This window comes from Lycorma delicatula, chromosome 2 (assembly GCF_047948215.1).
Source record: "Lycorma delicatula isolate Av1 chromosome 2, ASM4794821v1, whole genome shotgun sequence".
Taxonomy (NCBI): Eukaryota; Metazoa; Arthropoda; class Insecta; order Hemiptera; family Fulgoridae; genus Lycorma; species Lycorma delicatula.
Window position 1 is genome coordinate 73,769,823 of NC_134456.1, and position 17,115 is coordinate 73,786,937.

At 29.0% G+C, this 17,115-nt stretch overlaps 1 protein-coding gene across 1 annotated transcript in view; it reads right to left on the bottom strand.

Annotated features, from left to right (window-relative positions):
- RhoGAP102A (Rho GTPase activating protein at 102A) overlaps nucleotides 1–17,115 on the bottom strand; it is a 449,504-nt gene that overhangs the window by 353,795 nt on the left and 78,594 nt on the right. Inside the window, exon 2 of the mRNA XM_075355556.1 lies at nucleotides 13,864–14,007. Coding sequence (XP_075211671.1) covers nucleotides 13,864–13,903 — 40 coding nt within the window. The 5' untranslated portion in view covers nucleotides 13,904–14,007. The remainder of the gene's footprint in view (nucleotides 1–13,863; nucleotides 14,008–17,115) is intronic.

Consider the following 17,115-nt stretch of genomic DNA (forward strand, 5'->3'; position numbering starts at 1 on the left):
TGAACGTTTACGCAAATTTATAAACGTGAATGAACTAGTAGTTTAAAATAAATTACTAGTTAGTAATTAAAATTTTTTTGTAAGAAATGCAAATGCGAATAAAAAGTACCCAGCTAATGAATGTTATATAATTCGGAATAGTCATCCCAAATGCCTGTAGAAGTGAAAAAGAGACGTATGTGAAAAATAACAATTGTAAACCGGATGTTGTTTTTAAATAAAATTGGTTACTTTACAGAAAGGTCCTTTAGATATGTATCTAAAGAAGATTCTGAGAAAAAAACATATGTAAAATACAGTGAGCAACATAAAACCGAACCCATAACGTAACCGCTGCAGAATCAATAGGTCATGTTGGAATGAAATTTTATGGATTATACGGATAAAAGAAACACATAAACCTAATTTAAATGTTGCATTTATTTACTTTATTGTTACAAAATACGTTTAAAATGACCACCCTGCGCATCGATGTACTTTTGTGCTCGACTGGTTATTGAGAGTCGTCTGACGCAAAACGTTGTTGTCAATTGAGTTGATTTCTCGTTGAATATTCACCTTTAGTTCATCGGTATTTTGGGTATTACATGCATAAATTTACTCCTTTAAGTAGCCCCAAAGGAAAAAATCGCAAACAGACAACTCTATCTGTCCTCAAACAATAATTTCGAGAAGCCAGTTGCAATAATCAAGTGGTTTCGGTTTGTCTGTCTCTTTCAGTTGCTGTACAGTTGTAACGCGCTATGGTTTCAATTTTAATTCACGAAGAATTTTACGACAAGATGTGTATTTAACACCAGATTGTTGAGATAACGTGCGTGGTAATTTTTTTCAACTGGCAGCAATTCAATTTTCAATATCAGCAGTGGCATGTGGAGTTCTAACGGAAGGTCCCCTATTTCGTTTTGAATTTGAAACCGAACCGTACGCCATTTTTTTTAACTAAATCACGTATGCTACTCTTTGCTGGGATATAGGCGTTCGGAAATTTTTCTACGAATACTTGACGTGATTCTTCAAACAATCCAGAACGAATATAGGCCTCAATTATAGCTACCCTCTCCTGGATTGAATAAGGCTTTTTTCTTCTATTTAGCCTCCGGAACCACCGTCAGGATTACTTCAGAGGATGAATGAGGATGCTATTTATGAGGGTAAATGAAGTTTAGGTTTGGGTCGACCATTTCCGACATGTGTGGTGGTTAATTGAAACCCAACCACCAGAGAACACCAGTATTCACGATCTAATTCAAATCCGTATAAAAGTAACTGCTTTTACTATATAAGGCATTTTACTAAAACACAACTGCACTCACAATACTACACTGTAACAAAACGTATACTGCATTGACTCGTAACCACCTGACAAACGGCAGCAACAATCAGTAGTAACATATAAATCGACTAGTCGCGCTATTAGTGTGATCTTTCATAAATAGTGTTGGGTAACGGTTTCATTATGGATTCGGTTTTATTTTTCTCACCCTGTATGATGTTATATAATTCTGAAATTTTGATTTTGAAAATTACTGGGGGTTTTCAATTATTGATTGAATTTTTTTGTGAAGAAAATGTAATGATCGTGTGGAAATAAAATAAAGAAATAAAGCTGTGCTAAGAACATTGAAAAAATAAAATCAAGAAAGAACTGGATAAAGTACAGATTACGAATAAACACTTTGCTTAAATTGTCGTGGTAGAGTGTATGAATGTAGTTAAGGAAAAGATCTAAAACGTTTTAATGTTATTAATTTTGATGACACAGGAATAGGAATAATTGGAAATAACAGAGGAAGACACAAGATACTATTGAATGGATAATAAAAAGACTAGTAGAATTTAATTAATTTCCTCACTATTTGATTTTGATTCAACCGTTACATGATCCATTTGGATGTAAATTTATGGAATTTGTTATTAATTAATGGTTAAAACTAACACTTCTTCATTAGCGAATGGAACTAACTCTACATCGGAATTTGGTTGATCATGGTTTAAAATTCTGTTGAATACTTCCATGTGGTACATAATTTTAATTGTAGGTTAGGGTTTCCTTAATAAATCTCAGCGTGTTCCTAAGTAGATTGTTGGTGTCTAGAATCAAAACGATTTCATCCATCGTATATATGTATATCGGTAAACGGAAAATAATCTGTTAGAAATGTATTGTTTTCTTTGTAAATAGATGCCTTGATATTCTGAGGCATTATCTATAGAAGTCCTTGAAAAACTTTACTTTTGTCTATTTCACGGTTCTTCTGTAAGTAGAACTTTTTTTCTCACTATCCATCTTTTCCCTTTATCCCTTTTTCTTGTACATTCTTCTTGTTTTGTATTGATTTTGGTGAAACACTTGATGAGACCTTACACAATATGTGGTAATCTGTAGATTTAGGGTTGTCTTCGTCTTCGCGTAAATTTGTGAGGTCATCTGTGACTGTGAGCCTGTCTGCGGATTTTTTTTCCTATCCGGTGGTTGCAACTGGCTGAACTTATGAGTAACAACCTATTGCTACAGAAAGGTATTGTTTAATGTATTTTTTGAAAAATTAAAAAAAAATATTCGGTTAACAATGTATTCTATCACTGATTTAAATTAATAATCTCAATATTTTTTCAGCTGTAGAAAAAATACGGTAGGCAAATCTGTATAATGGTCATTAATGCACTCTTGCGAAGTTACGACACTCGCTAAGGAAGTTATGGTTCGCTTAGGTGTCGCACTCATTCATCAATGGCTATCATTATAAGCTCATTGCAAAATGTTCTATTAATTCATGTTTCTTTCAGTTTTTTCTATAATAAATAACTATTACTTAACCTTTATATACAATTTAAAAACGAATTTAATTTAAATTATTATTATTTAAATTACGATTTAAATAATATTATAAATAAATTGTTTTATCCCCAGATATCTTCTCTTAAGTGAAGTGTGTAATAATCAATGTTTCTCGACAGATATAATATTACAGACATTTTTTAAATCTTGCTTTATACTTTCAAGTCATACTTTAATCAAATTATTATCATACATTGCATGAGTTTAATTAGTAGGTTAATTTGGATTTAAAAATTTAATATCGTGTATTGAAATTACTAATATATTTATAATATATCAAACAAATGTTCAATCAAACATTTACTATACAAATAACGAAATAGTGAAGTTTTTGATTATTGAAATACGATTGTAAATTAACAAAACTTTTTTTTAGCTAATATACATTTTACAAATTTACCCCAGTACGGGGGGAAGTTTGCAAAATTAATGGTGGAATATTATACTTTCATCCGACCTTAGAAACTATGCAAAATTTCATCAATAGGCAATGTCAGGAAGTATGTTAAATTAAAGATGCAAGATTTGAGGACAAACATGAAAAAAATTGAAAAAACATTGTGAGTTAAAATAAAATCAATCAATTTATTTCATTACACATCCGTTTCAGTCCTTATTAAGAATGTGATCCTTATAATACATAAAAAAAAACTATAAGATGTACAAGAAGAGTTGCTTTTCCTGATAGTAATGGTATTTACTATTATGCCAAAGGTGTATATATAATCCAATGTAAAGTTGTCTTTTGCGAAAGTAAATAATGAGAAAATTTAGATAGGCTTTACATTCAACGAATATTCTAGTCATTACTCTTCGCTTTCCCCGTTACACTCTAGTTTCTCTCTTAAAAATAATTGTGCTATTTTCGACAGTCGCTCGCGTAAATGTCATATTATTTTCCCTATAAGAATTTTGTTCGGCACCAAAATTACTTATGGTTTTTTATATTTTATATAGTTACATAATAATTTTATTGATTCAAATATAAATTAAAGTGGTTTGGTAATATATTCTCCATTTTTTCTTATTTCATTCTGTACCACTCTTTTTATCCTTAACAATTACTACATCCTAAGTTCTCATTTGTCAAATTAATTATTAATTTCAGTCTTTGTTTTCATATACAGTCATTACCAAATAAAGTCATTAAAAATGCTTGAAAAATGTTTTTTTTTCTTTAAATTTGAAATTCCATAATTTTGTTAACTGCGTAAATTTTATTATTAAAACGTGTAGAAAATTTATCCTGAGAAAATTGTTTTAATAAAATCTATTAAAAAAAAAAACTTTTATTAATAACAAACTTAACAAAAAAAATCGTATGAATTTGTAAAAATTAAAAACTGTTTTTAGTACAATAAATTTAGACCTTTGAAAAATTTTAATATTTTAAAATTCCTTTAAACGAAATTCACATCGCTCTGTTATCAAATTTAATTAAAATGTATTATGTGGCACATCAACCTAGTTTGTCTGTTTACAAGATTCTGTTACAAAGTGTCTTCTATCGGTCTGTTTTTTGTTTTATTATACGAATCCTCTAATTTAATCCCATACTCTCCTTTAATCACATTAAAAGGCCTCTATTTAAATGAATAAATGCTTCTTTTTTTTTTTTTTGAAATGTTACATTAAATTAGTATTTTTATGATAAAAAAGAGACGATTACAAAATTAAATTATACGAAAAGATCTAGAAATATATTTTCTATTAAAAACTCTTAGAGTACTAATAAAATAGCTAATGAATGAATGATTTATATTATTAATTTTGTGATGCAATAAATTAATTAAGCTACAAGAATAACTTAATGTAGGTGTAGTATAAATTTTGTATACAGTTAGTACTAATAAAGAATTGATGAATGCTTTTATAAATGCTATAAGTTACTAAATACAACACACAACACTTTAAAAACGGATCAATCACAGTGTTTGTTTTAGAAACGTTGAGTGATTGTTGCTTTCTACTATAATCTATAGTTTGAAATAAGGCAATTAATTTGTTCTCAACTACTTTATCGTATGATCTATTAGTCTAAGTAATTTTATAGGCTCATTTTAACATTTTTTTATTTTATAAATAAATATATGTATTTAAACGATAAAATTTGTTGAAAATTACTACTATTTATTTCACTAGAATCATATTTTTAATATTTGCTGTAACATCCATACACTAAATAAATATAAACGACTTATTAAAATGCTGAAAGATTTACTTTTGGGGAAATTTTAAATAGGCTGACATAAATTTTTCAGTTATTATTTGGCTGGACATTTGTAGCGGGCTTAAAAAAACAATAGATATGCTGGTTTTATTTTAAGCAGTTCTCACCTTCATGCATGGTAGAAATCAGGCTAAGATTTATAATGCGTTTGCTGTTTACTATTAGATTAGTTCAAACAACTGCCTAAAAAAGAGTGTAATGTATTAAGCGGTTTGTATATGTGTATGCGTGAATGTATATGCATCGTAACAGCTCAACAACTAAACCGATTTAGATATACGATATATATATATATATATATTTTGCTTAAAGGGGAAAATAAAATTGCCACTTACAATAAAATATAAATGTAAAAAATGTGTGATAAATAAATCCGACTGTTTAGAATGTAGTGAGATCGAACAACGTGATATTTGTAAATAGTTGGGCATTGTGTTAGATAGTGGTCTAACATGGAAGAATCATATTGCGCTATTAAAGCAAAAACTTTTAAGTTATCTTAGGATATTTTATTTTTTAAACAAACTATCCCCAAAAATAACCATGAGAAAACTTTATTTTGCTATTGTTCATAGTCGACTAAACTACGGCATCAGCTGTTGGGGAGGAACTTATGTTATAAATTTAGATTCCATAATCAAAATCCAAAAAAGATTCGTTAGAATGATAAGTAAACAAAGAACTATGGATCATTATTTGTCAATATTTAGGGAATTGTTTATATTACCGCTACTTTATTTATATGTTTATAAAGTAATGAAAATTTTCTTTATCAGAAGCGGTCATAGAGATAGTATGATAACCGATTACGAACTTAGAAGTAAAAGGAATGTGTATGTTCCCAGAGCAAATAAAACGAGTTATATGAAGTTCTTTTCAAGTACTGCTCCTAGATTGTATATAATACTTCCTAATCATATAAAGACCAGTAGGAACCTAAACATTTTCTTAAAGCTACTAAGACGATGGCTAATTAATATTGATGACACTGAAAGTAGGTTCCATGTAATTACATGATTTATGATCGCATATATAATTAATTATAATGCTTTATATTATTGGTGTTAACATAGTAATAGATTTTTTTACATATATAACTTAACGGGTAGCAGTGGATGAAAGGTTTATTAGTAAACATAAATATTTGACGACGATTGATCTTCTCTATACTTAACTGCAGAAAAGATAAGTTTCCAACAGAGTAAATCATGAATTGAACCAAAACTAATCCTCCTATATAAGATAAAACTGTTTACTTTTCCCCTTACTCAAACTAAAAAGATTAATAGAAAAGGGATGGTGCCACAAAACGGGCAAGACCCTTGTGGACAACTAATCTTTCATCTTTTACAAATAATATAAATTAAGTATAATTAAGTTAAGTTGAGTAATAAATATTAAATTGTATTATAAAACAATGTTAAATTAAGTATGATTAAGTTAAGTAATATTATAATTAGTATTAGGATTACTCCATTAATTATTAATTCTGTAAAAGTGAAAGAAATAAAGTAAATAAATTTAAAAAAAAAAAATATATATATATATATGTAGGTGATTCAAAAGAAAAGAGAAATAATCTAAAAACTGATTAAACTAAAACTGAAACTGATTAATCTAGAAACTTAAAATAAGGAAAAAAGTTCATACTTCATGTTATAAAGTAACTTAAAGTTTCATGTTACTTCATAACAAGAAAAATATTCATGCTATAAAGTTCATATAATGTATGTCCGAAAACGCTTTGTTATCGTGTTTCGGTTAGCTAAAAACTTCGCCCGGATTTCAGATTCCCGGTAAAATTTGAATATATTAGGGGTAAAATTGTTGTTTGCTTATGTTTTTTACCTGAAAGAACGAATAAAATAGGTTGAAGAAGGGTATTTACCGTAGTTTTTATGATATCCAACGTAAAACAGAAAAATTTGGTGACCAAAAAATGGTTTTTTTTTTTTTTTTTTATATTTGAAATACAATAATTTTGTTAAATGCGTAAATATTATTATTAAAACGTGTAGAAAATTTTATTCTGAGAAAAATGTTTTAATAAAATCTATTAAAAAAAAAATCAACTTTTATTAATAACAAACTTAACAAAAAAATCGTATGAATTTGTAAAAATTAAAAACAGCTGTTTTTAGTACAATAAATTTAGACCTTTGAAAAATTTAAATATTTTTAAATTCCTTTAAACGAAACTCACTGTGGATTATACTCTAATAGTTTATTACAAGACTGTCCAAAAAGAGTGTAATTTATTTAGTGTATGTACATTTGTTCCACCTTAGCAGCTCAACGGCTGAACCGATTTAGACGTATGACCTGGCGTTGGAATCCTTACGTTACCGGGATAGTTAGTTTAAATAAATTTTAAAAATTATACTATGTACAAAATTCTCACCCGCATCTCTTTAATTATCCTATACTGCAATGTTTGTGAACAATATTTTTTTTTTTTTTTTTTGAGTCATGTATTTTAATATTTATCTCTTGTTTTATGTATGCTTAGTTAACATAAAACTATATTTTACAACCAAAATAATTTTCTTAACATAATTATTTTATTTTTTTTAATAATATGTAATGTTATTTGCAATCAAACTCAGATTAACCGGAAAAAAAAATTAGGATCAGTCCATCGGTCGAACAACTCTGCCTCTAAAAATTCAAAAGCTTATAATTTTAACTAAATATTAAGCGGAAAACTATTTCACAATTAATTTATATACATTAAAAACTATTTTATGGATATGAGTCAGATCAGCTGAACAGATAGATTTTCGTAATAAGAGTTAGATAACTTTTAAATTGCAATTGTTTATTATAATATTTCACAAATGTTAAAATGTTTCCTTCTTCTTTTTTATTAAAAAGATTAATTAAAAATTATAATCATAATTAGATTTTTTATCAAAAATGTATAAACAATTTTTTGTTGGAAAATCAGTTTTTTTATCCATTTACCATCCTTATAAACAAAAAAAAAAAGTAAATTAAGAAACTGTTCTTCTATCATTTTAAAATAAATTAAACTAATTAATTCATCTTTTTAATTAGTTACGTTAATATTTATTTTTAAATTTATATCTTAAGTTTATATATATATATATTGAATAAATGATGACCGCCTTGGTGACTCGGGCAGTAGGCGAGGTTTACTGATATAGAGAAGGTTCTGGATTCGGATTCAATTTCCGTCCAGGCCTGAAAGATTTTTGTCGAAGTAACCACACATTCGCTAATGAGGTTAGCATATATTGAATAAAGAATAAAAATAACTATTCTAAAATAAGATTAACTTTAAAAAAAATAATAAAATTGCCCAGAAATTAAAAAAAAAAAAGATTAATGATACTTTTTTATTTACTTTTTATATCAATTTTTACTTTTTGAAGACGTCGCCAAATTAAGTATTAGGTATAGTTTAATGAAACAACAATAACGACATTTGAAGTTGACTTCTGAAATCAAATTTTAAGTAATTCAAAATTTTTTTGGTAATTATTAGGATTTTTTTACTATGTTTATGTTTGCGTGTTTTTTTTTCAAGTGACAGTTGTTTTCTCTTTTTTTATTTATTTTTTATTATGTTACTGAATGTAGTATGAATTTATCTCAATTGATGGAATATTTATTAAACAAGTAGCCAAAATACAATAATAAGATATTATAGAGTGATTTCAAATTGCACAGCAATCTGTCGGAGACTATTCTATATCCAAAAATAAGATTAAATTTCATATCAACATAGCTCAGTTAACGGTTTGTTAGCGAGTTTCGGCTCGCGAAACATTTAGCGCTGCTTTTTACTCCCTCTGTAGGGAGAAAAAAGCAAAATTAAACAGTACTAAAATTCTTAGGTAAAAACAAAGCATAAATTTGATGCTTCCTTTTGGTTTTCGATCTAAGAAATTGAATAAAAGTAGTCCCAGACCTCTATGTCAGGTTTTAAGAAAAACGAGGTAAACGAAAAAGTTTTTTTCTGAAAATACACTTTTTTAGGTTTGGAATAAAATAACTTTCTTAATTAATTTCTTAATTTCGTTATTAACTTTCTTAATAACGTCTTTTAACTTTAAACACAAATTTGAGAAATCCAACTGCAATTAGAAATAAAATACACAAACTTTTTTCTTTTTTTTTTAACCTCCAGGATTACCGTTAGGTATTGCTTCAGAGGATGAGATAAATAATTTGTAGCGTATGAAAATGCCATGTCTGACCGGGATCGAACTCGGGACCACCGGATGAAAAACCGAGACGCTACCACTCGTGCCACATGGGGCCGGCAAAACACACAAACTAGATCGAAAAAGTGATACAATTTTAAATAGAACAATTTACATACAAATACTAAAAATTATAAAAATAAATTTGAAATACATTCTTTTAAAACAATTTTTTTTAACTAAATAAAAATATTTTTTTAAATTTTTATTTTTTCATAGGTTGACAATAACAGCTGATCAACAATTAAGTTTAGTGTTTAGCATTTAAATATTCATTTGAGCGTGTTTATGCTGTTATTGTTCGCTCAGTTATTCACAATGAGTGATACCACAAATGTGTTTTTATTTGAAGAATTGACGAACATATTGTTAATTTACGGTTAAGTAAATAAAAATGGATTGGCTACTGTGCGTGATTACCTGGAAAATTATCCAGATTGAAGAGTACCAGATCGTAAAATATTTGAGGCTTTGAAGAGACGAGTTCGAGAAACAGGTATGCTTAAAACCACGACGATTCGATGATGGTCGTGAACGTTTTAAGAGAAACGCCAACGCTGAAGAAGTAATATTGAATTTTGTTGAAGTAAATCCTACCTCAAGCACCAGAAGATTGTCACATCGCTTTCATGTTTAGCAATAAAGTGTGTGGCGCGACGTTGAGAGAGCAGTGATTATACCCATTCCATACAACACGTGTACAAGAGTTATTACCACCTGATTTGATAAACGAATGAAATACAATCGATGATTAATTAGAAAATGTGAACATCATCCCGATTTCCTAAGTAATATTTTAATTACTGATGATACTCTTTTACAAGAAATGGCATTGTTAATTATCGAAACGCTCACACTTGAGCAGTTATTTAGTTATTTAGCAGATCTAAATGTTTCGAGTCAAAACTCGATAACGACCGTTTTCTGACCTATGTTTATATGAACTTTTTTCTTATTTTTTGCTATAGAATCATCTCCGGAGAGATTGCCGTGCAATTTGGAGTGACTCTATAAAATATTCGTATTTATTATATATATATATATATAAATTATTCTTATAAAGATTTTTTCCAGTAATTTTAGTTATTTACAACTTTTCAACCTTGTTAGTAATAATAATAATAACAGCGGAAAATGTAAACAGAAGAAATATATTTACATGTTTATTAATCCGTGTATTCATTTTTATAATAAATGAATTTGGTTTCTCCCCCCCCCCCCGCCTAGTTTTTAAATCATGGTATTTAACTTTTATTGATTTTTTTTATACAACTAATTTTTTGTTGATTTTTTTTTCTTTTTGAGATATGCTTAAAATAATATCCTTTTTTTTCTTTTTAACAGTAAAAAAGAATTCTTACTATGTTTCTTCTATTTTCATTTGATGTAAATATTACTGTCGGTGAAAGTGCATACGGATGTTGGCGTAAAAATCTTATTTAAAAAAAATTTATATTTATATCTTACTGCTTTAATGTTTCTTGAGATTTGAATAAAAGGAGTACCAAAGTCTGTAAACAGTAAGCTGATATATTTATTCAGTAGTATAACATGATGATGTTATAAAATTTGAATGCAATTTTTTTATTTCGTTTAGTCTTATATCATAAAAATAGCTTGGCTTGAGATTTTAAGAATTTTTTCGTTTTTGTTATATCAATCATTGAAAAGAAAAACAATAGATTAATCATCTTTTCAAAAACGTTCGTTTAATAAACTTTATACTATATTAATTTACTTTAAGTACGTATTTTATATGAAGAATTTTTATCCCTTTATCAAAAAATTCATCGTATTGCATATTCGTTTTCGTCGTAAACTCTCCAGATTATATGGATGGTTGAAATGAAGATAAGGTGTAAGGAAATTTCTTAACGTGTTATTAATTATTAATAATAATTGGATATACTTACTTTCTATAAAAATAATAATATTACGTCTGACAGCACAATAATAAATAACATAAATTCATAGATTACATTATATTAATTTTAACTTATCTAATAACAATTATAATAAATAAATTATAATTTATAATATAAATTCATTAGAATTATTATAATTTAATTGTAAAAATATAATATTAAATTCTGAAATTTATTGGTGGTAAAAATCGGTTTGACAATTTTAAAAGATATATATTACGGTACCCCATAAAGTGATACAGTTTACCGATTCATTTTTATATCTGCTATTAGAAAAATGTAACGTTTTTTTATTTTAGATGTTAAAATCAATTTTACTGGGTGTTTGTTTTAAAACGCAACCCAATCAAAATACTTTTTAGAAAAGTTAGTACAATAATTTCGGATGATGAGGTTGGTAGCACTACATATTGTAGTTTTATAAACATCTGACATAATTTTATATAACCTTTTTGTGAAAAGTTAGTTATTTTTGGTAATCTGTGGTTTTATTAAGAAGTGGTTTTGAACACGGAAGAAAAGATTTTTATTGTGGAAACCGATTTGTTCTAAGATACTTTTTAATTTTCAGTTTTCTTGTAAGAATTTACTAAATAAATCTTCAATTCATCGTTTGATAAAAGATACAGAGGGAGTGGTTTGGTTATGTTTGCAATCAGAAACGTAGCCGTAAACATTCAGTACTTAATGACGAAACATTGGAAGATGTTAGAGATAAGCATTTTAAACTTGCCTAACAAATTATTATGAAAACTTGCGTAGCAAAAAGGAATATCTCTGTATAGTACCTTTAAATCTTCCCGGCTACTTAACTGAAATCCAAACCGAATTTACGTATTACATGAATTACACCTAGTTGATTATGGTGCTAGGCTCCACTACTGTTCAGTTTGGTTAGGTTTATTGATTTTGTTCAGGAGAGCATTAAAGTGTTAGATAATCTATATTTTACAGATGAGTCTTGGTTACATTAATAATCAGAATGATAGCTACTGGAGCTACAACAATCTTCACATCATCCGTTCACAACCTCTACACCCACAGAAAATTGGTGTGTGGTTTGTAGTTCCCAGAAGAAGAATAATTATTAATAATTAACCCACCGGGTTGGTCTAGTTGTTAAACTCGTCATCGCAAATCAGCTGATTTCGAACTTGAGAGTTCTAAGGTTCAAATCCTAGCAAAGTAATTACTTTTATACGGATTTGAATACTAGATACTGGAGACCGGTGTTCGTTGGTGGTTGGGTTTCAATTAACCACACATCTCAAGAATGGTCGACCTGAGACTGTACAAGACCACAGTTCATTTACATTCATACATATAATCCTCACTGATTCCCTAAAGTAATACGTTCCGGTGGTTCCAGAGGCTAAACAGAAAGAGGGAGAAGAATAATTGGCCCCATATTTTTTGAAAAAAAAAACGTTCTTAATACATACCTCTACCAAGAAACTGGAACGAAATTTATTACAAATACAGAATTAAATAAGAGAGATTCGCGGTTTCAACAAAATGGGGTAACACGTCACACGGTAAGAGCAACAATAGACATTTTAAGAAATCTCTTTGATGAAAAGAGTAATATTGACTTATGGCCAGGTAGGTCACCTCATCTTTCTCCTGCAAATTTTTTTCTTTGGGATTATCTTCAAAGAACTGAAAGCTAACATAACTTAAAAATTACGATAAAATGAAAGAGGAACACTTCGAAAGGTTGTGAAGTGAAAAAGTGGGTAATGAATATATATCTAGTTGATTAATCATCAATTGCTCGGTTGATAATGCAACATTCAACTGTTAGGTAGATAGCTTTCATCTTGCATTAATGAAAATGGTGGACAGTTTCAACATTTGTTATAAAAAAATATGATTTCAATATTGTTTTGCACAAATATTTGTAATATTTATAATTAATCACGTTAGATATAACACATTATTTTTCTTTATATTGCGTTGGGTTTTAAAACAAACACCCGATATTAAAAATGAAATTGTATGTGTTGCAGTAAAAACTTAAATGTTTTATTTTAATCGGTAAACTGGTTAATAAAAACTGTCGTATACAACAACAAATTGCAATATTGACTATTGAGTTAAGAAAGAGATCATTATGAAAAATTTATTGTAATTAAAGCAATTCATTGTAAAATGTAATTATGTTAACATTTTATTAATTATACACAAAAAATGTATAAAGTTATTAATTCTCTGTTAAAATTGTGTAATTCACTTTTATATAAATATTTCTATTTATTTATTTTTTATCATTGTCTTTCAAAAGACTTAAGTGTTTTTCAGGAGTAATTTAATTTTAAAACGAATAGAAAGTTTACTTCGATTCATGATGATTACTATATTAAAATAAGTGATTACATGCAACATAAACAAATTTGTTGTTTTAAAGCAACTGTAGGCAATACTTTTCAAAAGAATTCAACAATTTCATTTAAAAAACATATATAGTGTTTATTTGAGTTACAATGAAGCTTAATTGATTTAATAAGACATTAATTTATATAGAAATAATAGAACAAGATTTGTATTAAAAAATATTTTTAAGTTGTCTTTCCAACATAAAACTCTTATCGAGGCCATAAATTTATAATGAAAAATGATATGTTTAATAATTTTTACCTTTCTTTTTTTGATCTACGTTGTCACTAAGTACACCCATCAGTGATGAATATTTAATAAAAGATTCGATGAATTCGTCATCTAATTTTTGACCACTCACTGTTAGATAAGTCTTCCATTATTGTGTAACTTAAATCACACCACCTGTAAAAATAAGAAATAAGTGACATTTATTTTTGAAATATTGTTTAATATTTAAGCTGAAATTAAATGCACAATCATGCACGTTCTGATGAATCAGAGGTTTTTTACAGTAAATTAATCTTATTCGTTATTAAAATAAAATAATTTTAATATTTAGCTATATCATTTACAAACCAATTTTTAATTGATAATATTTGGTTTTCCTGAATATTACTTAAGACTTGCGTGTGATTTTGTTTTTAATTAGCTACTTGATTGATTTTATGTGATTTAGTTCTTTTTTTTATACTACTTTAATTAGAAGTAATTAAAGTATATTTATAAAGTCTTTCAGTTATTTGCTGGATGTATTTTTTATCTTTTTTAGGTATAAACTTTCCATTTTTGACGTTTTCTTCAATTAGTATATAACTAATTAACCACGGGTGTATTTTGCTTTAAAATATAACTTTTCAACTTAATTCTTGTAAAAAAAGATTTCTCAGGATTTTTTTGATTACTCTTAAACCCTCCTTATTTTCAACAATCTTCTATACTAGATTTCATAAATTCTTTTCTTCTTATATAGGTTTCTTATTTTTCATGGTTTCTATTTTGAAATGCTGTTCGATAAGGGTATTTTTAAAATCTCCGAATTACTTAATCTATTGATATAAGTTAAATCTTTTTCCTTACAATTTTCCTTGTTCTTATCTGTTTAATATCTTACGTACTGTAACTATTTACGAGGGTGAGTCAATTATTATCCGCAATTTAGTTATATTTTTGTTTATGTTGGCAGTACTGCCGTATTGCGTAGATGACGCATGCGTGGTTTAATTATTGTAATGTCTGTGCAGGTTTGATGCTGCTAGGTTAGGTCCATTATCGCTGCCCTGCCGTTAACCATGGCTACTCCGCTTTCTGTTTGCATCAAAGAAGAGCAACGTTCAGTGATCCGTTTTTTGTAGTCGGAAGGTGTATCAGGGGCCGAATTCATTAAAAAAAAGAAGCAATTAAAAGAAAGACTTTCGGTACTGTACGGGAACAGTGTGTTGCCGCAACGGAGTGTCTATGAATGGATTGAAAAATTAAAACACGATCGCACAAGTTTACGCACGACGAAGGAGCCGGACGACCGTTTACCGCCACAAATGAGGAAAACATTGAGCGTGCACGTGACATGGTTTTCTTAGACAGAGGAGTAACTATCGATGAAGTGGCACATCCTCCGAAAATTAGCACGGTTTTGCAACAGACTTGGGTTTCATAAAGTCTGTGCAAGACGGATCCCTAAACAAGTCACATAGTTGCATAAACAAACGCGCTTGGACATCTGCCAAAAACATTTAGATTGCTATGGTAACGAACGGGAGATCTTCTTAGACAGAATCATCACCGGTAACAAAACACGGATCCATCATTACGAGCCGGAGAGTAAACGGCAGAGTATGGAATGGAAACATACAAATTCGCCCTGCAAAAAAAAGTTCAAGATCCAACCATCCGCAGGAAAACTGATGCTTACGGTTTTTTGGGACTCACAAGGCCCGGTACTGGAACATTATGAGGAAAGGGGCACGTCAATAAACAGTGCGCGTTACAGTGAGATGCTTACTGCCAAGCTGAAGCCTGCAATTCGAAGCAAACGCCGAGGACTGCTGTCGAAAGGTGTTGTGTTGTTGCACGACAATGCCTGTCCACATAATGCTGCCCACACTGCTGAAACGCTCCAGAAACTGAAATTTTATCCTCCGTATAGTCCTGATCTTGCCCTTTCTGACTACCACTTGTTTGGTCCGCTCAGAGGCTTTAAGGAGCCGTCGATTTACCTTGGACGAAACGGTGAAAGAAGCGGTACATTCCTGGCTCGCAGCTCAACCGAAAACCTTCTTTTATGAGGGCATCAGGAAGCTTGTGATGGACCAAGTGCGTTGAAATTCAAGGGGATTATGTTGAAAACTTATGTACATGTAAGTTTCCTATTCGTATTGCAATAAAATTTATAACTACATTGCGGATAATAATTGATTTATTCTTATTATAATTTCATTTTTTTGTCTATCTATTAGCATTTACAATCGGTATCTCATAGAAGGACCAAAACAAATTTTATTGTTAAATACGTCAAGAGAGATCCCCGACGAAACCCCTCATTAAAACATACAAAGGTTCAACACCTCAAATATAGTAAAAGCACTTGTATAGGTGGTCCAATTAAAGTTCAATACTTAACATACCATTAGAAGTAAATCACAGGAAGAAAAAATAAAAATAAGAACAATGTCATCAATAGAAAATTATAGAAAACAAACTATAGATAAAACGAATATTCTTCGGTAAATAGAAATATCTGTTATTCGTGGACTATTAAACTGACGTTCACTTCACAAAAACAGTCATCCTGTCTTTCCATTCGTAGGTTTCTTCTCCAAGTCACTCCTTTGGTAACATCTCTCACGTCCAGCACATGGAAATATTTCAGTCGCTGTTGTCCATTAGATTTACTACCAGATAATTCACGTACGAATATGTCTAACCTCTGTTTGTACAGCGAACTAATTTTTTGGGTCTCTTCGTAAACAGTACAAAGTAATCCCAGATAGTCATGAATTTCTGTACTCCTAACAAACCATGACGTTTCTGTTATGGTTCTCACCAATTAATTTTTTTAAATAAAAAAATCTTTCGAATTCTTTTGTATATGTTCATTTATTTATCTTCATATTTTTTTCATTCTCACGTCGTATTTCATGACTTTTTATTTACTTTTAAAATTAAATCTTTCCTATTAATGAAAATAAATATCATTAAGTCTTTGTTTAAAACCCACAGGGTTTGATCTACTGGTGAACGCGTTTTTACAAATCAGCTGATTTCGAAGTCGAGGGTTCCAACGTTCAAATCCTAGTAATTTTATACAGATTTGAATATTAGATCGTTGATGCCAGTGTTCTTTAGTAATTGGGTTTCAATTTACCACACATCTCAGAAATGGTCGACTTGAGACTGTACAAGACTACATTTCACTTACACTCATACAAATCATCCTCATTCATTCCCGGAAGTAATACCTGACGGTGATTCCCGGAGGGTAAACAGGAAAAAAGATTTTGTTTTAAACTATTT